Source organism: Vidua chalybeata, chromosome 8 (assembly GCF_026979565.1).
Source record: "Vidua chalybeata isolate OUT-0048 chromosome 8, bVidCha1 merged haplotype, whole genome shotgun sequence".
Taxonomy (NCBI): Eukaryota; Metazoa; Chordata; class Aves; order Passeriformes; family Viduidae; genus Vidua; species Vidua chalybeata.
Window position 1 is genome coordinate 13632294 of NC_071537.1, and position 23463 is coordinate 13655756.

At 41.2% G+C, this 23463-nt stretch overlaps 1 protein-coding gene across 1 annotated transcript; it reads right to left on the bottom strand.

Moving 5' to 3' along the window:
* Positions 1 to 356: 356 nt before the first annotated feature.
* OGA (O-GlcNAcase) lies at positions 357 to 22537 on the bottom strand. The gene is made up of 16 exons (XM_053948792.1): positions 22102 to 22537; positions 18499 to 18550; positions 18077 to 18174; positions 16738 to 16868; positions 15904 to 16075; positions 14943 to 15041; positions 14514 to 14798; positions 13813 to 13971; positions 12152 to 12762; positions 11585 to 11759; positions 8020 to 8105; positions 7058 to 7162; positions 5375 to 5460; positions 4265 to 4457; positions 3309 to 3468; positions 357 to 2627 (listed from the first exon to the last, which is right to left on the bottom strand). Exons 1-16 carry the CDS (start codon positions 22286 to 22288, stop codon positions 2491 to 2493), a joined length of 2736 nt encoding a protein of 911 aa, XP_053804767.1. The 5' UTR covers positions 22289 to 22537; the 3' UTR covers positions 357 to 2490.
* Positions 22538 to 23463: the final 926 nt, after the last annotated feature.

Sequence of the window (23463 nt, forward strand, 5' to 3'; positions counted from 1 at the left end):
TGCTTGGTTTGTATGTTATCCTATTCTCCACACAGTACAGCTTCTGAACCACACCACCAGTGAGTGCACTTGTGCAGCAGGTGGACAAACTCTTGTGAAGTGACTCCTTTTCATACCCCTGGCCCATCCCTTTGCTTATTAGCTGTCGCTCTAAGCAGGACGCCACTTGCTTTAGGTATCTCAGTCTTTATCTTCCCAAGTTAAATTTTGTGTATGTACAGCTGCCAACACCAAAACCAAACACAAGTCTCTGACAGCTGATTCCAAGGGCATCAAACACAGTGTGATGTAATGTACAGCGCTGAACCACTTCTGGTTCTGGACCAGCTCATACACAAAATACACATTTATTTATATTCATTTCTCAATTTTTATTCTATTTCTCGCATGGTCTTCAAATACAGTTTTACAGGTCTTTTTCTGCTACAGATACTGTTGATCTAAAACAGATTAATGAAAGTGGCATTCCAACCTTAATGAAAATTCATAACCATGAAAGATATGTCAACATATCACTTTACAATCCTAGAATGATGGTATTGGCCTGACATTCCATAGGCTTAGACAATTAACTTCTATAATAACAAATTCATAGGAAGAGAAAATGTGGCAACTCCTTAAAAGCCAAGAAATAAGGCCACAAGCATCCTATGCCGTAATGTTATGCATCCAGATGAAATAAGTCGAGTCGGGTATCCATGAAGAAACAAAACTCTCCCACCTGGTAAATCAAGGTATCAGCTACTCAACATGCACTCAAAGCTGTATAAAAACTAGTGGCATTCAGCTTGGACTTAATGAAATCCCACAGCACAACCCCATACCTCTTTCTAAAAATGAAATGAACTTGTTTCAACTTAAATACTTCGCTACCGCATTAAAAATCATTCACATTCTGCAGAAAAAAAAAAAAAAACAAAACCATCTTGCACAAGACTGCACCAGAAGGCCAAACACAGCATCTCCTTACAGGTTGCAGAGAGCATTACTGCAATCTTAATGCCATTCATTACAGGTTGCAAATCAACTTCTATGCAGCTGAAGGCTTGTAAGAGCAACCAAGCTTCCTTTGTGCACCACTGAAAAAACCCCAGGAAAATTTAAACATAAGATATAGACAGCTTATGGCAGCAGGTGGAAGAAACAAAGTACTGCAAAGTGCATATCATTGTCCAATCACCTGTGTGGGACACTGGGACTACTGTAAAATATCAGTTCCATTAAATGATCCAACTACCTGACTACCAGGTCCCATATGACGCCAGTTCCATCCCACCACCAGGCATGTCCATCCTGGGTAAAAACATTAAATTCTTGGAACATTTAAAAGTATATAACCATTTAAATAATGTGTAAAAATGTGCTTATTGTGGCATTTCTTATAGAAAAGTTATTTGATACAAATGTGCAGGACTTGAAGACCCTGATTTACTCAAACTAAGTACGAACAGGCTTTGAAACATGGTGACTCTTCCAAGGACAAATCCCAGCTGTGGGCCAGCTCTCTCTCCTTCTCACCATCTTTCATCCATAATCCCATGTGAACATTACCAAAATTAACGGGTTCAGCAAAGCATCCTGTGAATTGCTGTTTCAGTCTCAGGAGAATGATACTCTCAAGCAGTGACAAACTGCTATCTGAAGGAAGGGTCAGTTGGGATCTGCTCCCCTTTCCTAAGATGGTCAGTACCTAGCCCTGGATATGAGGCACAGTAAGAAAGGTCAGTGCTGAGGACAGACTTGTTCTCGATTGTGGTTTCAGGTTTTTCCAAAGTGTCATCTTGGACCTATACCATTTCACTTTTCAAAAGAAAAAGTTACAAAAACCAGTAAACAAAAAGTTAGTCAGCATACAACTAAGTTTATATACACTGAGATTTACAAATTTGTCATTGAGTGACTTCTGCCACAGACCACTGCACATCTGTCCCTAACAAAACACAAAGCTTGAACCAATGGCCATTAGAAGTGACAAGGGGTCATTGCTTTATCAACAAGCAAAAAGGTAGTAAAAAATAGAACTGTAACTACTTATCTTTAAAAATGCTGATTGACATAAGCAACCCCTCCCATTTCTGCAACTTCCAATTGCACATCCTGCTCTATGACAGAGAAAAAAAACCTGCATCTTTATAGGCATTCTGCCAGAGATCAATTTTCTGTTGACACTTGAACGCAGAGAACTGTCGTCAACCACAGCACCGACTGAGAGGGATTTCTCTGAGAAGCTATAGCCCATGCAAGATTCCTTGGCACTTCACACAGGACCAGGAGAGGACAGGGTTTCTCTTTGTTTCACTATGTTTTCAGCAGCATTATCCCCTTCCAACAAATTACAGTCTGAATGTGTGATGGGTGATTTTCGCATAGCCCCTTTTACCAAGCTGGCTTATTGCTGGCTTTGTGCAGTTAGACCATATGAAGATCCCCACCACTACCTGCCCAGCTGTTAAGGGTCTACAGTACTAGAACAGTTCACTGTCAAGCACTTCAAAGGCTTCTTCCAAGGATAACAACATCCTTTGGAAATCCTTCCATTTTAGCAATTTCAAAACAACCCAGCTTGCTGTAAAATTCCAAGATTCTTTTATCATCTGGTCTCACTTCACAAAAAGCCCCACGGGAGCCTGAAGAAGAAAGAAAAGAAACAAAATACTGTAGGAGAAGAGTTACCATAAAAAGCACAGACATCAAATATTACTAGAGTTCCCACCAATTTTATGAGGTAAATCCAATTCCACATGGAGCATAGTGCCCAAGAGTCCAGATTTATGGCAGTACAGCTGACCATCCTCTAACGGGACTGCACACTGCAGGCATCCATCAATCTGAACAAACCCTCTACACACCTTTCACTGCACACAAAAATATCTGATGTTGGCTCCAAAAACAGCACTGCAAGAGGGCACCAAGTGGCACAAAAGAAGTGTGAGTGTGAGGTGCACAGTCAGGGCAGGCAGCCAAGCACTTCCCATACTGAAGGTTTGGTAATTACCCACCAGTGCACACAGCCATACTTAAAAAAAAAGCATCATTAGCACTGCCTGCAGGAAAAATATAGACTTTTGTGCAGTGTTCAAGATGTAAAGATGTGTGCTCTCAGTGCCAAATTGCTCCCTCAGTTCTGCCTATCTTATAATTTAGAGGATAAATGGCTAAAATGAAAAGCTTCCTTTTTCAAGGCAGCAGCAGAAGTTAGCTGTTCAAAAGCTTTTGTAATTATTTACCCCAATCTTCCCAAGTTTGCCTTGCACCCTAGATATGACAAGTAGTTAGAAAACAAGGAATTCTAAGTGCAAGAAACTTACCATTAGCCTTTAGAGAAGAGAGCAGGCAGGCCATCATACTTTTGGCCACACTTGGATCTGTCACTTTTTTGTGGATATCAATCTTTATCAAAGATGGGAAGTTAGCAAGGAACGATTCTGGCAATACTTCTTGTTCTTCATGGAAGCTTAGCATTATTTTCTGAAAAGAATATTAGAAACAGGTATTTAATAATTATCCAGCTTTTCATTTTCATTCATCTTTATCAGGGGAGACTGCTTTGCACATTGAGTGCACCTCCAAACCAGCAGGCTTTTCAGCTACACCTCTGATGGCCACTTAGTTCCTCATCTGCTGAATTGCTGTCTGTACTCTAGACAAACAGACTGGCTAGAAAAGCTTCTCAGACCACCAAAGGAGGCATGCAAAGCTCCTTCTCAGTGACCCATACTTCAAGTGAAAGAAAACATAAGCCAACACATAACCAACAGTTTGCATACAGATACTCTTTTTTTCTTTGCCCTTTTAATGGGCAGTTTTATTCTGCCTTGCACCATTTACAGCTGTCACACTCCACAAATAGCTCATACATTTTCACACCAAAACCAAGTGCTCTTCAATTTCTTTTCCATACTTAAACTGGTAAGACTTTCAGTGCTCTACCTGCAGCATGGGGAAACTAATACTGCATTTTGCAGTAGAACAGAGCAGGAGCAATACTTTATTTTCAAAATGTAATTTTCTTTAGATGAAGGTGCTTTACATTTACTGCATTGATTACTACTAACGTACACCTCATGGGTGTATTACAGCACATAGCTGTATCTGACTGGCAATGAATAATTTTACTATCTCCTTCTGATACATCAGATGCTTTAATATAGGCTCGAAGTCTTCAGAAAGGTGAAAAAACTGAATTTCATGTGAGCTCAAAAAAACAAAGACCCACTTTGGAAATATTCCAGCATACAGTTCTGATCTCACAGGTTATACCAACCTCTGCCTCAGACAGCTCCTTGTCACTATTTGGTTTAGTATATTTTTCTTGCATGAAAGGGATCCAAGACATTTTGCATTTCTTAATGAAGGGAGTTACATCAACTGTTCCCAAAGCATAGCCACATATGCCATCCTCATCTTCTAAGACAAAGCAGTAATCCAAGCTGAGGGTGAGCAGACCTCCAACTAACCTGCAGAAAAAAAAGTGAAAATTCAGTCAAAAGAAGGTCTGTTTGACCAAGTATGCCCTTCAGGTTCCACAGAGGAGCCTCCAGAGTCAAGCAAAGAAGTGAGTCCTCCAGTCATGGAATTAGTTCCAACAAAGCACTAACTGACTGATCAGCTATCAAAACTCAGCTATAAGCAATATCTGCACCTCAGGATTCCACTGTTTAATTCCATACACACTGCTCTTCAGCTTTTGCTCTTAGTTGCTCTGCTGCCATTATTTCCTTGTTTTCATAATTGCCTTTGGGTATTGTTTGATACCAGTTACACATCCTTTTTAACTGCCTTCCTGTCACTCAGAGCAGACTCTCTATAAAATTCTATCTAAATTAAACACCTGAGACAAAAAAAAATCCACTCAAAGTAGCTAATTTTACAGTTAATTTTTAATGCCCCGTTTTTTAAAAACTTCATCTATCATTGCTTATAATTTTTAAAAGTTTCTACATGTACTTCAGAAAAAACTTGGGGCACTTGGCTGAGAGACTGCACCTCAAAAACCTGTCAATTCTATTCTAAGAACTACAGAAGTTCAGAAAAAAGACCAGAGGGTAACTACAGACTATGGACACTCATGATATACTTTCACAAAATCTTATTTAAGATACTGTGATGTACACCTTTCTTAATACAGAGGTTTCAGCTAAATTTATTTTCTAACAGCTCACAACAGGCAACCAGCACATGAACTGAGACATAACTGTCAGCAGTCTCTTTAAGAAACCAAAACCCCAATTTCCTGAGAGTAAATTATTTTATCTACTTCAAATGTTCTTTCTGTATTCTTCCCACACACAATTCTAAAAATTCAAATTAGATACACTGTCAGGACTTCATCCTTCAGAACCACCTCTGCAGGACACTCGTTCCTAATACATACTTGTCTCCAATTAAATCTGGTAAACTATGGAAGGGTTGATCAGCTCCATCAGCATACATTTCTCTGCAGATCTTATATACAGATGCCTAAGAGGAAAAAAGAGATGATTTCAACTTAGCAGTCACATTCAAAAGAGAGTATGTCATTAGCAGCTGCACTGTAACCTAGTACTGCCAGGCACTGAGTCACCAGAGATCAAAAGTATCCATCTATGCAAAAGGATGGCGCTCCCTCCACCTCTTCCCTGAAAGTAACTCAAAGTTGCCTTCAAAAAACATTGCAGTTAAGTTGAAGGGCTGAGAAGGAAAGGCTGGAGGTCTATCTCCTGCTCTTGTAATAGCACAAGATTAATTCTGATGGTTAGGTACTAAACACTCAGTGAAGATCACCACCATTGCTACAAAGTCCCTTTACAAAACCTCTGATGTTCCGAGTACAGCAACTCAACCTCTGCAAAGGACAGATACATCCTGCACTTTAAAAGGCTTTCACCTGGATCTCTTTAAAAGAGCAAATTTGTATTAGCCACATCTTAAATAAGAAACTTCAACTTTTTTTTTTTTTTAACAAAAATGCTTTTCATTTGGCATGTGATACTTTCTTCCTTTAATTAAAGGGTAACTCCTCAGAAGAAATAGTGTTTATGACTGCATGCTTAGCTGCACCTCTAATTCCTAAGGTGGTTTAGAAACATCAATTCAATTTTCTACAAAAGAACAAGTCAGCTTAGATCAAGTCCTGCATGAAGGTTTGGAAAAGGCTGCTTTACTGCTCGTGAGAACAGCACAGGATAGAGCTGGCCTAGAACTGGCAAGAAATGGAGTCTTCATGTGTCAGCCTTGTATGTCTGACTGGCTTCGAAGCTGACTCGTTTGAAATACTGCAAACTCAACCTAGAAACTCCTGTTTCATCTCAGTGTACCTACCAAAACAAGATTTCAAGCTGCATTAATCCCTACATTGTTTCAGCTGCATCCATAAAGAGTTAATTAACTATTGGCTGATACCTCAAGCATTCTCCATGCCAAGCTAATAGGAAGGAAACTACACCACAGATGCATTCAGAAAACAGAAAAGGTAAAAAGCATTAATCAAAAATGACTAATGAATTTTTCCTGATTTTAAAGTATCAAACACTCCAAAGCAGATTTGACAGTCTTTCAAAATCAGACCAAAAAGTTTCCAACTCTAACTAAAATGGTATGAATGGCTGAACCATGATCACATTTTTCAGCTCAATTTTGAGATGCAGCATCAATGTTCTGCCTATACAGCTCCGCAAATACCAGCAGGTACCACAATAACCACTGACTGAAACAGGCATATACACCCACCCTCTAAGGTTAATTCATTGGATGTCTCCCTGCTGCAAGAATTCTTCTACCAGCTGAACAAATTTAACTTGTCTTTCATAAATAAGGAAGGCACTCACAGATTTAAAAGGGTGAGGGGGTGGGAGGCTGGGTATCAAGATGTGGGCATACACATACTGTTGCACAGCATGCTGCTGAACCAGAGGCATATTACTTAACCCCAGTTCTCCTGTGAGCTGGCATTTGTGCCTTGTGCAAGATAGCAGGACACCTGATTCATTAGGGAAGAGGGGACTCAGCACTAATCACTGCTGCCACGAAAGAAAGTGCATCACAAACAGCAAAAGTGACAAGTGTCAAAAGCAGTTACCTCATCTTTAGGGAAGTAGGGTCGTATGGTGTACACTTTGGAAGTGGGTGTTAATGGAGGTGGTTGAAAAAAGAGGTCATTTGCCCCATCAATAGGCAGCAAACGCTGTGAAAACAAAATATTTAATATAACTGTATGAACAACAAAACCCATCACTCTTGGGTGTGCACTGCAGACTCCCAAAATAACATTTGCTACTTGCTACCCCAAAAGAAAGTGGGGTTGGTATGCTTTACAAATGCAAAGACCTTATTTGAATAGAAAATATCCAATTGGTGTTCTAAAATATGCAATTGAAACAGCACATTAAGAGTCTGTTAATCTTAACTGCTTTAAAAACTTTTTACCAATCATATCTACACTGTCTAAGAACACAGAATGTCAGGAGGAAAGGTTTGGTCTGAAGAGGGTTAACTGGCCAGAGGAGACGCTTTATCCCAAAAGCAATGCGCTGATTCAATTTGCTGCGCGCAGAGCACCTGTGAGGGGGGAAAAGTATAGCGCCTGAAAAATCCATGAACAAATCTGCACATGGTACAAACAGCGATTTAGGAACACTTGCCAATTGAATCCCTCGCAATAAAGCACATTACAGCATTCTTTTGAGAGGAACCAAAATTTGGACGACGATTCCTTTTGCTCATGGAATTCCCATTGGCAGACAAGCATGCGCGCATTGTGCAATTGCGGGCGCAGGTAAAAATGCTGTGCGACCTGCAAAGAAACAATGTGAAATGTACAACTAAAGCCGCTGCGCTTCGCATGCGCGTGGGACAGGCAGCATCTCCTTGAGAAATTACTGTAGAAAGGGGAGGAAAATTATTTTAAACCAAGCTGTAAGGCTAATGGGCTTTGGACCAGAAAGCCTTCGGCAGACCAATCCTTCCAGACCTCTGATGTGCAACAAAAGGTTTCTCATAAAACAAAGAAAATGTCATTCAGTTGTGAAGTCATATTGATACCTGGAACTCTCCTGCTAGACCACCTCTAAAGGCCCAGGGTTCTTGGTCTCCACTTAAGAACTGTGCTGAAGATTGACTACGACACCCTGTTGAGATCAGATCCAAGCGGAGAATGTTACGAGAAGGGGGATTTCCTGGGTGTCTTACATGTCCAAAAAGCTAACATACACTTGTGGAAAAAGCTCTCTAACTGAGCTAGAATCCAGGGCTTGGGGAGGGGGAGGGGCTGTAATAATGTATCATTTATAAAGCTTTTGTGCTTGTCCACTAACTGCAGTATTTCAAATTTTTGACTACCTGTAACAGGTGAGAATTCAGCTACACACTTCATTCTACACCAGAAGGCATAAGAATGATGCCATGCAGAACTACATAGACTTCCCACACATTTTGTACATTTTTTGGGGGGTATTTTTGTCAGAAACATTAATTTAATCTATGAAAATCTGACATCTTGGAAGCTACATGGCTCAATAGCTACTACCATAAATTTTTAGATCAAACAAATGCCATTATCACAGCCCCTGGAAAAAAAAAATGGACCTTTCTGAAGTCACATTTTAGTACTGATTGTTTCTAATCTTGTCAGAAAACTAGGACTAGCAATATATGTAAACAGTCTGGAACAGATCAGGCAGCCAGGACAGCTGTATGAAACAGCATTCTTGCAAGAGACTACACGGATTTACATAATCCAGGCCACACCTTCACAATACTGTTGGCACATTAAAAAGCTAAGTAGTGTTAACTGGAATGAACTCACAATTTAACTAATACACCTTGGTGGCCACTACTAGCTTTGCTTTTTGTATCTTGATTTTTATTTCCATAAGCATACTGGATGCACCAGGGACCCTGCTGCTCAACCAGCAGCAGCAGGTCCATTGCAGTGCTTAGCTGTAGCTTGCACTTGCTTTAGAAAGAAGCTTACATTGGCTGTTTGATTTTTAACACTGTTCTACCAGCAAGGCACTGCAGCCTTTGCCAAGTAACATAAATGACAGCTCTGGAGAGAAAAAAAAGCCAAGTGGTATCTAGAGTGGAGACTTCAATACCTGCCTAGTTTTCTGACAAGAGGAGCAGCGCAAATACTCTTCCTTTTGTGGACAGCAATCTACCTCCTGTTCAAGTAACAGCCTCAGATCAATCAGTACAGACAAGTATGTTGTGCTAGTCAGAGAGTCCCAAAGTGTGCCAAGTTTGACATTTATGCGAGTTTAGGAATATAGGTTAAATACAAACTACCCTAAGTATGGTAAATTTCAGAAACAATCCAAACACCAGAACTCAAAATTTGTTTACTCCCATATTTTAGAATTCTCACATAAGAATATATCCTTTCCAATGAGATTTAGTCAATAACTTGGAAGACAGTATCTGTCTGTCCTTTGAGACTACATCTTAACTAGCACTTCCAATTATTACAGTAAAGAGCTGTGTGAATGAAGAGCTGTATAAATGAAAAACATAGTTAATGCCTTAGTCGCTGCGCAAATGTGACTTCAGTTCATGCCTGTTGTACATCTAATCTATCTGAGCTGCCTCACAGACAAAACCTTTCCATTTTAATTAATTAATGACGACGCGCTGTGAACATCTGGCGCTGTCCATCCAATAGCAGTAGAAACTTGTGCTGAGGATTCTCCCATCTGTACACAACGGGGAAGAAGACAATAGAAGTCATTAGTAATCCATAGTACTGTACAGCCACACTAATTTAAGGGACTGAATGCTAGCTGGACTTGGGAGGAGAGGTTAAGAAAGTGAACATCCAGTGGACCATTGAGCACACCATTGTGAAAACTAACTTGTTTGGATTTGTAATGTACTTGACTTTATATAATGAGGTATTTTATCAAAGACCTTCACTCTGTATATACACTAGCAATAAAACACAAGCTGAAGACAAAAATGGCCCCTTTCACAGAAGCACTGTTAGTGTAAGAATATTAAACTGTACATGTGAAAAACCCTTAATTTTTCAACTAGTAGTGTGAGTACTGGAACAGAACAGTACCAAAGTTAACAGAGTTGGTGTTTACTGAGTTGGCTTCTACTGTGAACTACTCCAAATATTTGAGGCGCTTAGAGACTCGAACCCAACTTTACAGGGACACTGAAAACAATTTCAGTTGAATTTAGTACATAGTCTGATAATTCTGAAATGCAATCTGCATTGGGCCCTTGATGTTTTCAAAGACTACAAGAACCATTGTTCCCTTTATAGAGCTTTGGCCTAGAGCTATAAGTAGATTAAATTATCAAGAAGAGAGCATTCTGTCTAGCTAAAGGCCAACATACAGCAAGAATACAGAAGTTGAAGGAGATGTGTTACACTTAAAAATGCACAAACTATGGCTTTTAAATCAGCATGAAGTTGTTAGAGAAATGTTAACATACTAACTACAATGCTGCTGAGTTTTCCTCCCCCCACTAGGTTTTCTTCTGTGCTTTGCAGAAGGCAGTCTTAAAAGCTCTCTTCTTTATCAACTATGAGTTTAGGGATCAGATATTTAATAAGCACAAAACACAGGAATCTGTTGGGAACAGACCTAGTTGATGATTTAACAGGTCTTCTCTGTCCCTGCTTAAATCTGTCAGTATTTAAGACTATAATTTAAAGACAATCCAAACACTAGGATTAGACCAAGGTTGTGTAATGGTTAGCCACTGTGAGGTTTGTGACAGCTACAGAAAGTGTGACTTGGGACCATCAGCTTTGCTGTCTGCTGTGTATGTCAAGCAACTCCACAGCATATTCCTCACAGTTGGATTGAAACCTGAAAGTGAAATGAGATGACTAGAATTACCTAGGCCATGCTGGTGCTATCTGCCAACTTAGGATCTCCCAAAAATCTTGCAGAAAAAAACAACAACAAAACAAAAAAAAAGCCGCACATAAAAAAAAGACTGTTTCAAGATCATTTTAAGTCTCAGACTAAATCTGTCCAGAGAGCTCCACAATTTTCATCCATTACCAAAAATATAGATTAAAAAATTTTTAAAAAATCAGCAATTTGGAAAGTGTTTAAAGAAAATTATTTTGCACCAGAATAGCCTTATGCTAAAGCTCGCATGCGCACAGGGGCTGGGAGGATCACCTTCCTCATGGCCAGGCCCATTGCAAGGTCTGTTGAAGACAGCAATAATGTTATCAAGACAGAGCAAACAGCAGATGGCTGATGTGATCACATTTCGTAGTGTCATTTCCAATCATACAGTGGGGCATCCAAGGAGTTACGTGGCATAGTCCAGTGTGCATTCAGTCAAGAATAAGTTAAAGTCAACACTTACGTGTCAGATGAGATTCAAGTTTCATTAGCCCAAGAAGAAAATCAAGGTCTCCAATCTTAAGCATCCAGCAGACTTCACTTTTAATAGCAAAGCAAACTCACTGCAAGCATTGCTTCAAATAGCGGGACAGGAAAATCTTTAAAACAGGGTCAAACCAGACCCCCCTGTCCAAGAAACATTCACCTAATACTTCAGTTTTCCCCGTGGGCTAATTAAAAACACACATAAAAAATAAGCTATCTGGGATTATAATGGCTCCCAATGCACCTACCTAACCACTGCACAAAAGATTTCACCATTGACATAATACTCTTGATATCCCAGACGTAGGAGTACATGTCATAAAGGATTGTCCTGTTGGCACAATTGGAGAGGCGAGTGAACATGCCCATCACCAAGCTGCACATCTCTTCAAACTTGGCTGCTCGGCTACGCCATTCTTCTATCTATGAAAAAGATCCACAAGATCAAACACAGGCTCCTAGAGAGGAGAGGTACTCTAAAGATGGAGAAAGACTACACAATTCACTACTTCATTTTACCAGGATGGACTACCACACCACACATGACACACAGATAGTCTCTATGGCTATTAGAAGTGAGGCCACTACAGGGGAACACTGGTCAAATGCAGATACTAGACTGCCTTCATAGCTATGTGGCACTACAGGGCTTAAAATAGTAGATTCCACTGGAGGAATGAAAATTACTGTGACCTGTGGTTCATTATACACTACCTTCAAGTTCTCCTAAGTAGAACACCAGTCTCTATTATAGACAACAGATAAAATTGCTTGGGATTTTGACATAAAAGGAGAGAAACAAGATTTGCACTCACTTTTTCAGCATCCTTTCCTTTGCAATTTACGCTGACAACACTGCTATTTGCTCTAAGCCACTGGAATTCCCTCAGCATCTGTGCACCTTTGGGTCCATGTTCATAAGGAAGGTAAAACAAGTCAGCAAGAAGTTGTAAGTCCTCTAAAGTCACTGGTTCTACTGTGTAAAGAGGCTTTTCATTCGGCCCAGGCACAAAATGTTCTTTGTTAATTTGCTCATCAGTCTGCATAGGTGCAATGTCACTACCAGAGTCTTCCTGCATAGACATCTCTGGAGACTTTGACTCAACTATACTCTCCTTATCTGTATCCATTGGCTTCAGCTCCTCTGCCATCTTGGCTTCGGCAATATCTGTCAGTATCTGGTTTGCATTCTTGTCTGCATCATCTTGTTTTTCCACCACCATGTCCATTGGTTCCTCATCAGATTGCTTCTTCTCCTCCTCCTTGGCTAAGGCCGGTGAGTCACTGCTCAGTGCCGCAGCCTGGCTCATGATGGGCTCCTGGTACACTGTGGTAACCACTGTTGCTGCATTTAAAGAGGATGGTGCCACCAGTGGCCCTACATCCCCTACAGAGGTTTTAGCACCACTGTGGGCCACTTGCCTACCTGAGAATAAGAAAAAAGTATAGTTTTCAATATCTGCCAACTAACATTCAAATCAGCAACTCCTGCAAATGATGGATGATGTTGTTACCATAGCATCCCATCAGGACAGATTCCTTTTGGTACTTTGCCTGTTCACTTCTGTCAATGTAACTCTAACTATTGACTTTGAGTTTTGCAAGTTTCCTTTCCACATAACTGGTAAGCAAAAATAGGATGAAGAAAAAGTTAGGAAATTTAACACTTATTTTTAACTATGTCATCAGAATAAAAAGCTCCCCAAGTAACTATTTTTCTCTCTGTATCAACTGACTTGGTAAAGTTGTATTTGAATATAAAGGACAGTTCATAATAAAAGCTTAATATGATAAGCTGATGCTTAAATATTTCAATTTCAAAACTGTCTTTAACCTGGGGAAAATTGAGACATTCAAAACCTTACCAGATACAATCTTGTATCTGGTATCTACAATCTTGTATCTGTATCTACAGTCTTGGCATTGGACAACATGCTCTAACTCACCCTCCCTGACCAAGGTTGTTAGACTCAAGATATAGCCCAAGCTCCCATTGGTACAAAAAAAGGTGTAGAGTGCTGGAAGGAACTCGGCTGATTTATGCAGAAAAACTCAGGGAAGTAAAACTATCTTAAAACAACTGGAAGAACACAGAGTCTTCAGGACCAGAACTAGTTTTTACAACAATCTAACATCAACCCAAAAAAAAAATCCCCACTGTACTTCCTAATCTCTCAGGTTCCACTAAAGCCTAGTAAGAACTGGCTCTAGCAATTTCCTGCCTTCTATCAGAAATGCCAAAAGAAAATACATCAAGATTGCTTCTGTTGATCAGTCAGAGCATTACAAGCACACTGCAGAACATCAAGCATTCTTACTTTTTAATTAAGGTTCCCCAATTACTAAGGCAGAAAATATTTCCGGTCAAAATGTACGAATTGCCAGGATCTGTAAAATATCTTTAATCTAAACACAAATACTGAACATCTAACACCATTTTTCTACCAGCCCCAGAATGATACCAAATCATACTCACTGCTGTATTGCTGAGGTACTCCAAATTCCTGCAACCATTCCGTTAAGGCCAGCTTCAGGGCCATTTGTGGGCTGTAGAGAACATCTGTTTCAATATCTTCATCACTCCCCTCATTTTCCAATTTAATCTGGATCGATACTGTGCTATCTTCAGTATCAGCTACAGAGACAAATTTTAAAAGTTATCACGTCAGTTTAATTTAAAATAGCAAAAAGAGATGTCAGACAAGGCATTCAGTAACTCAGGGGCTTACCTGACAAAAAGGAAAAGTTACTATATTCTAATTAGAAAAGAAATTAAAATTACGGTCACCACCAATGTCGACACAGAAACCAGACACCCTGGCATTCAGGGTGTCTTCTGATCTGAACTGCTTCTACTCCATTGAAATTATATTCATGGACACATTTCAAACTTGGGCATTAAACTTGCTTTCCAAGAGTGTTAATTACCTAACCACTCCAGAAACCTCTCCAGACTAAGAAATTCTTGGATACCATGTGCTACAGATATGCCCCAGGAAGTCAGTAAAGCAATATCATTATCTTTCAGGCAATTGCCATTTACTTATGAACAGAAAAGGCTAGGTGATCATAAGAAGAAAAAGTTGGTGACGAAGACATAAAATCATTAAAAACATTGAGAATTGGTATGATTTATATTATTAAGCATAGATCTAGCAAACAGTTATGCATACTTACTCATCACCACATCTTTTCTCACTCCATTCATGTTAGACTTGTACCAGGTCGCAAGTGTGTGAATGGCAACATAATTGGCTTCAAATTCACAGTTTGGATTGGTCAGAACACCCTTTAGTCGAGGGATGAGTTCAGTTGACCGACCCTTGTAAGGCCCAAGAAAAAGCCTCTTTTGATCATAATCATTAGCATGAATGTTATCCCAGATAACTGGGGCTCTCCTGATGATCTTAGAAACTTCTTCAATGGATTCCACCGGAATGTCTTTGGATACTACTTTCGGACCTAAGCAGCAAATAGGATGATCAGAGGGCTTTGCATATATTTGAAGATTCAACCCCCAAGTAGTTGAACAGTTTATTTTAATAAATACTTACAAGTAAATACTTAACACCAACAAAATAAAAGAAGTAAGCCAGCAATCTTTACCTGTCCATAATACTTCAATTCCAGGGAGCAGTTTTTCTCCTACAGTCCGTAAATACGGTGACTGGGCAACGTTTGGATAACAGAAAGTTCCACAGTACTCTGCACAGGAAAAGAGAATGTCACTGTTATTAGAAGGATGCACATGTGTGACAACATACCAAATTGTCCTACAAACACATTGAGAGAATGCCACCCTTGGAAATGAAAAACATTTATAAAATTAATCAAGTAAGGCCCAAAAGTCTAAAGTATAAATAAAAAGAATATTATGAATGACATTCAAAATAAATATCAGAAACAAATGGTAGAGAATTATTTTAAATTGCTCAAATGTCAAAATTAGGAAAAAATTAATCAAGTCCATAAGTACAAGGCCTGTTACAGCAGATAGTATCCAAGAGAATAAGAAAAGACGCATTACTCATTACAAAGTGCAAATACCTTAACACTGGAACATATGTCTCTAAAGTTAAGGTCTGCAACAGAACCACAATACTACAGTGTAAAATGATAAACTAAAAATAATTTTTGATAAAAAAACCGACTCAGTGACTAGTGAAGCGAGCAATCCTATTAAAAATAGAAACCAGTGACAGTCATAAGCACAGACTACCTCTACTTAAAAATACTCTTAGAAACAAACAACCTGCTAATTCAAGAAGCAAAGATTTCAGTTCAAGTTAGGAAAAAAAAAAATTTCCATAAGTCTGTCAGTTCAAATTTCTTGAACTGTTCTATCAAGCCACCTTATTTGCTTGGCATTGAGCTTTTCAGAGGTTTATAAATTTGGAAAAATCTTTGCATACATCTGAATAATCAAACTTTTCTTTGTAAATCAATTTCTTCAATCAACCCCAAAATACTCCTTAAGGCAGTTATCAAATGTTAAACCAGGTTTTCAAACAGTAAGGTAACAGTCCCCCTCCTTTAAGGCTGAATGAAACTATCCTGCTTGTATTACCTGTAGGACAGAAAAGGAATGTGTCTGGTTCTCCTAGATATTGATAAATTTCATTTGTGATTGAGACTTGAGCATGAGCAAAAGAACTGAAAACTTCTTTATCTGCTGCACACATGTTGTGATCGATATCATCAAACAGCAGTGCAAAAGATCTGCAGCCAAACTGAGAAACCTAATACAAGAGACAAGAGTAAAATGTTTAATTTGTTAAATTATTATTGCTTCTTTTAATCAAACAGATTAGATCTAATCTACCTTAGAGACAGCTATAGGAATGGGGATATAGTAGAGACAAGACAGACTTCGGTTTGTATTCACAATGAATGCCTGTCTCTGACCCAGAGCTCTGCTTCTCTCAAAGATTAGACCTTTAAAGACCTGCAATCTGTTCCAGTTTTAACCATCCAAAGCTGATCTCACAGGATGGACAGCTGGGAAAAAAGCTAATTCTGTAACAGCTCTTGGATAAAGGAGAGGAGTCAGTCAGGAGAACAAAGAAGATGTGCATGTCAGGTCTGTGAAGGCATTTATTGTGGGCTATAATTCTTGCTTTAGCAGTGCATCTTGGCTTCAAGATTCCAAAACACTCTGAAGACAAAAATAGCCTTCAACATCCAATAGAAGATGAGGATTTTTTTTTTTTAATCAAAGTTATCACTGGCTGCTTCTGCAATGTAACTTGAACACGTCCATTAGAATCGTTCAGAGATACCCAAACTAACATCAGTGCTGAAAAGGTTCAAGAAGCTGGTGGAAAGCTGCAAGAGCAAGCAAGGAATTGGAGCTTCCAAATTAAGCAGCACTGGAACTGTGCTAAGTTTGTGTCATCCTTACCTGGTCCAGCTTACGTTTCAATGTGGATACCTCTTTAGGATTGGAGAAAGTGATGTCAAGTCCAGGTGAGATTGCATAGATGAATTCTATTTCATGTTCTCGTGCAGCTGATATTAGAGTCATTAGCTGCTCTGGAAATTAAAATATTTCAGAAGGACTCAATTAAAAAATTTCTCAGGCATCATCTAAAGTATATTATAAAGTGCAGATACCTCTTCTATCATAATTAGAAAAAAGAATTGCTGGAATTTCTTGAAAGTAACATAGCAAAGAATACCTAATTATTTGGAAGATTTTTCAGCAATTATGCCAAAAGGAATACAACAACTGTCTTTGTATTCTCATTTTCATCATTAAAATTTTTATAAATATTAAAAAAAAATTTATCTCAATGCTGTGAGACAAATACGGATATAGTCTGCTTCCACAGTACCTACATGAACAGTTCTAGAATTATTACTCATTTTTTTCCACACATACTAACAATTTATTGCAGTAATATCACCCCATGTGACAGAGGTTCACGCACTACTCATATGACTGAAGCTTGGGCACATGAAAAGGTGGGGCGTAACATGTGCAGAAGTAGCTGCTTTAAGAAACAAACTTGCAATTGAATCTTTCATAGAATGAATAAAGAGAATTATTTTTAGCATACTTAACAAACTTTGCTGTTATTAGATATTACCTTGCAGTATCCTTTATTTTTCTGCATTGATTCAAAGAGGCCTCCAAGAAGGATTATTTAATTTCAAGAGAGTATAATTTTTCCCCTCACCCAAGGAAAACTATAATTCCTTCAGTCTAATAAAGCATCATAAATCCCATAAATGCCAGAGGTGGATAAAAAAAACTCACACTAGCGTGAACAGATCTTTTATGTTCTGACTAATTGGTCAAGAGCTGTTTTTCTAACAGTTACTCTTTTCATTGAGACAAGGACTTAATGAATCACATAAAGGGACATGCTATTTGCCCTCCAATCTTTTTTTCCTTTTCTCAAGCAAATAATTTCTACTTCAAAAAACATTCAAAAGATGTTCAAGAGCCAGAGGAGTAAGTCTAAGCAACCTTTCCCATGACCAAAAAAAAAAAAAAAATCTTATAAGACAAAGCCTTAAAATCAGTTTCAGAAATCATCTGCAGTTATAGTTAAAAGAAGTAAATCCATGCTTGTTCCAAAGCTCCCATAAACACACCTGCAGGGTATTAAAAAGAGGCTTTCAGTCACCTTTGGGAATGGCTACTGTGATTAAACACACACAAGTATACATAGCAATAACCAAATCATTCAAAAATCTGCTTATAGAAAACACAGAGGAGAAATAAAGGCAATTACCCGCTTCCTCCACAGAGTACATTTCTCGCCAAAACATCCTGTGTTTGTAGTCATCCTTTGGAGCATACAGGTATGTATTCAGTCCCCACTTCTGAAGCCTAAAAACACAGGAAAAAAGTCTTCAAATAGCCTACAAATTCAGGAATTCTGTGTTTTACTTCATGTTATTCTTTTACTCGATCTAATATTTCTTTTCTTCACTGAACATTGTGTTATACTATTAAGTCACAATAACTTTCAGCACAAATTATATTGGACAAATTTGGTATATGCGAGATAAAAAGGTGAATACAAATCCCAACAATACAGATATTGGGCAGAAAGTTGCTCTAGGTTAGAACAATAATTCTTTCCAGACTTAAGTGGAAGTTTATGATTACATTCTGATGGAATGTGCTGCAGTAAGAGGAAACATGACTTGCCTTCTAAAAAGTTCTTTTCTCTGCTCCATCACCCAAGGTCTTCCATAAAATCCTATGGGCAACAAGATTAGAATTATCCAGTTAGATTATGCCTGCTTCATGAAACTTTGCATTTCAATCCACCATTTTCTTCCTCTTTTGCTACATTTGTCAAAAAGCTACCCAAAGCAGAAAGGGAAAAAAATAGTTAGCATGAGGAAAGTGTAATTAGCTAAACTGATCTAAATTTAAAATGCAATTATAACTTGTTTTATTTCTTATGATCTAAGATCTTATCATTTTGGCCACTGAAGCAAATAATTTTCAGAATACAAACTGTGTTCCTGAGCATATGCCCTTAACAAGTCAAGTCAGCATTTTTATAGCAGCAGACCTAATTAAACTACCACTCCAGACATCTACAAAATAGATTTGATTTTAAGGTGAGCACTGAAAACACTTGAAAATATTTACCAGCTCAAAAAATGCTTAACTGATGGTACAGGCTAGGATTTATATAGGCAGAATATATAAATACATACTGCAGAAGATGATGTGTAATTAAAAAAAAATGTGCAACTGAGTCAACAAAATGCTTAGGATTTAATTTCTTTTATTCTGTTTAATAGGATCTTTGTCAAAATTAAGTTGCAAACTGATATCCTACTTGGCCATTTTCACATTTTAGAAGCTAATACTATGTCTGTGACTAATCATATATTAAAGCATCTACCCAAGTGATTTTAGAGTGTCTTGAAAGTCATACAATTCCATGGAAATTGCAACTGCTTCTGGCTTTAAATCTAATCTTTCCATTCTAGAAACAATACTTTAAAAAAGCACTCTCAATGCCCTCTTAGTCAAGCCAACTCACTTAGACCTATGTGCAAACAGTTCAACCACAAGTGGGCACTTCAAAACAAAGCTTCAGCTTGCAAAGACCAGAGACTAAAATAACATGAAATTTAATAAGCTCTTATTTTCAAACAGCATGGCCACTCAGTGATGAATGATACTACTAATACACAAAGCTCACAAGTTCCCATAGAACACCAGTTCAAAAGGTGAACAGTATCTTCATTTCCAAAGCTATTTACTCTTGTAAATCTGTAAATACTCAGTCTCCCTGAGGTCACAATCACCCTTCTACCTTCCGAAACTCCAAACTGATGCAACTGAAGACATTTCTAATATATTGTATATCAGTTACATGCTAAGTGTACAATGGTCTTTAAAAAGCTTAAAGCAAGAGGCTCAAGTTTTAAGAATTATTCTAAGAGTGATCTCAAACTGCCTGGCACCACAACGTGGCAAAACTGAGCAACTGCTCCTCACAACTGCCCAGTGCAACAGGGAACAACAAGAGAGAGCTGAGAGGTCTGAAAAGACCTCTCCCAGTTTACTTCACTCAGAAGGAATTTCTTATTTTCACTATAGTTTCCTAACTCTGATTGATGCTGCCCTGAGGAAGCTCAGGAACTCACAAGAGTGAAATCCTGTGAAACTAAAAGAATATCTCCTATGCCTCATAACTTGTTCATGACACTTTTGCTTTAGTTATGATACTACTGTTTCAGACCTACAAGCCTAAAGCAGAACACAGCCTACTACTGGAAAAAAAAAAAGAAAATAAGAAAATCAGTTATCAAAAACTAATTAAATAAGGCTGAACAGAACTGGCTAATCTGCAGCAATACTTTTCCATCTGTCACCACATTTCTTAGGTTACTACTGTCACCAGCCAATTACAATTCTTGGATCTTTCTGTCTAACTAAAAAAAATCGACCTAGTTTTGTATTACTCCCTCAGGACTGTGTGTCAGGTTAATACAAAGTCAACAGATTATGCCAAAATACCTCATCCCATTACCACGCTCTCCATCACCACAAGTCAGGACATCCTAGAGGCAGTGCACCAAAGCTTTGCATTGAACAATCTCTTAGACATTATTACTCTGCAAAACAGTGAATTTGGTAAGTGGCATACACTCTTTACAACTCTTAGAGTGCACACCCAGTATTTGGCCAACTGCCCTCTCTGCCTTTTCTACCAAAGATCCAAATTCTCCATCTCAGCACTGTAACCTCACCACACCTTAGTCTGTGTTAACCACTACTTTATGTTTAAGTATTTATCTACACTTCTGAAGTTAATTCCTGTTTTTCTCTTAACTCTGTAAATCCCCTGAGTCACTATGAGACAAATGTTTTCACTCACTACCATTTACCTCCTCCAACACAAGTCTGTTTTTCTGCTGGTAGTGGTTTTTTGTTTCCCCTTTTTTTTAACACTCCCCTATTTCTTTTTTTCCCTGTACACATATTATTGTTAGACTGGTAACTCCTAACCAGCGTTTGACGGCTTCTTCGGGCAGGGGCCATTTTCTTGCTTTGTTTTGTGCACAGCACACTCAGGAACACCTGCAACAAAATATATGCTGAGGCAACCAACGGTGTAACTAACATGACAAGAAAATTTATTACAGTATTCTCAGTGGTTCCAATAGAGACCTGGACGAACAAGTGATGTTCCAGGTGTATCAGCGGGAACATGAGAAAATATGCTGTTACAATCTGTGTTTTACTTCATTGTTATGTGTCTCAGAAGCCCTCAATTTGCTATCTACCTTCACAGAATTAAGTCTATTAGCAAAAGAAAGGCATTTTTCTCCAGACTGACTGTATTTAAGCCCTACCATTTCACCTCTCAGTCATATTTACAGAAGACTAATTTTTTTTTTTAAGATACGAACAGAAAACAGTCTGCAAAGCAATGCAAATGCTGACTTTGATTAACTGCCTGTTCTCCTCTCCATTCCATCTGCTAATAATTTTGTTTTCCTACTGGAAAATCATTACTGGTACAAAAATAATATGTGACCACGGGAAATAAACAATATAAAACCAACTGTTATGTTGGGAATAAACCATTTTTCCTGCTAACTTTCAACCATCTACCTTGACTGACCTGTCAGAAATGCATTACTGAGAACTGCAAAAAGCCCCTTTATTCTGCAGCTTCAAGAACAACTTAAACCTTTTAATGGTGCAACTGTGCTAAAAGACAGAGGATCGTTCTACATTTAAAATGATACGCTAAAACATTTTAGAGAAGAAGGTGCATTTAATATTAATTACTGAGCAGAAGTCCACGGAATCACCTATTCCCTACTCAGGGCTGAACGTGAGCCTCTGGAGCGCAGGAAGAGCACGTCCAGCCGGGATAATCGCGCGGTAGCTCTGCTCTCTCCCACTTCCCCCTTTAGACACGTACGAGCAGGCGAGTCCCAGCGCTGCTTCAGCCGCTGTGAGGAATCCTCGGCGCGCTGGGTGCCAGGCCTGCCCGCGCCCCGCCGCACAGCTGCCATCAAAGGGCGCTCCCCGCTCAGCACAAGCCCCGGGGGCAGAAGCCCCGCCCGGGAGCCGCGGCTCCTCCCCACCCTGGCGGAGTCCCGGCCAAGAACCACACGCCACCTCCCCGCCGAGCGGGCTCCTCCGGGCGGGGGAGGAGACGGCAAAGCAAAGCCAGCTGGGACCAGCCCACCCCCCGTCTCCCGCGGATACCGCACCCCCCGTTCTCCCGCACCCCGTCTCCCAGGGGAGACCCCCTCTGAAAGCTCTCACCTTCGACGACTCCGCAGAGGAAGCGGCGGGAGCCCAGCGCGGTTTCCGTCTCGGTGTCGGTCTCCTCGCCCCCCGGGACCGGCCCCGCCGTGGCGCCCGGCGGCTCTAAGGGGGCGCCGGGCACCCCGGCCGGGTTGGGACTGCCCTGGGGCTCCTCCAGCGCCGCCTGCCCCTCCTTCTGCACCATCCTGCCGCCCGCCGCCAGCGCCGCCGCTCGCTGGGCCGGGCCGAGCCGAGCCGGGTCGCTGCCGTCCCCGCTCCGCAGCCCCTTTGTCTCCGCCGCTCCGGGGCCGCCGCCGCCGCTTCCTGTTTACGGGGCGCTGCGCCTGCGCGGGGAACCGGCCCCAACCGGTCCGCGCCGCTCCGCCCGCAGCCGCCCCGCTCCGCGGGACCGCCGCGGGGGCAGGGGAAGCGTCTGCCTCGGCGGGAAGAGAGCGAGGGACGCGGGCGGCCGGGACCGCGCCGGTGGAGCGGGAACAACGGGCTGGGGCTCGGGAGGTTCCTCAGGGAATGAGGCGGGCGGGCGGCGCGCGCGGTCTGCGCAGGCGCGGGGCGCGGGAGGGCGCGCACTGCGCGTGCTCGGCGGGGCCGGCAGCGGGAGGGGCGAGGCCGCGGCGGCCTCAGGGCGCTTGCGCGGGGATGCAGAGCGCGCCCGCGGCGCACGCGCGAGGGGCCGCGGGGACTGAGGGGGAAGCGGCAGCGGGGCAGCACGCATGCGCCGTGGGGTTTGTGTAGGGAAGCGGCGCCGAGGGGGGAAGGAGGGTGGGGAGTGGTGTTTACCTCGGCTCTGCGCGTGCGCCTCGCGGCGCAGCGCCCCGGCGGGAGCGCGCCTGCGCGGGAGGGAGGGCGCGCGGGCTCCCGTGAGACGTGCCCTACTTCTCGCGCTGCCGCGCAAGCGCAGCGGGGCCCGCCGGGGACGCCGAGCTGCTGCGGGGGGACAGCTCCGACCGTCCTGGCGTGGCACGGCACGGCCGATGGCACGCCTGGACGTGTTTCCGTGCCTGGGAGAGGCCACGAGAATGCTGAAGGGTGCGATGGTATCAGTAGATCAGAGGAGGGCTCTGAGGTCACACAGCACCTCTCCTGCTGCAGCCGCAGGGGAGCACCAGGGACCCCAGGGCTGAGGTGACCTCTCTTGTGACCTTGGAGAGAGGCCGGCAAGGTGATCCTGCCAGCCTTCCCAGCACTGGGGAGGCTGCGGCGGGTACCAGCCAACAAGAAACAAGTTAGCAAAGAGCGGCCGAAAACCCCAGGTCGCGAGGAAGGTCTGGAGAAGGCCGGCAGACATCAGGGCAGACACGTCACGTTTCAGCCACGTTTCCGCTTATTCCCACTGATAACAGCTCGGGAAGGACAAGAAGC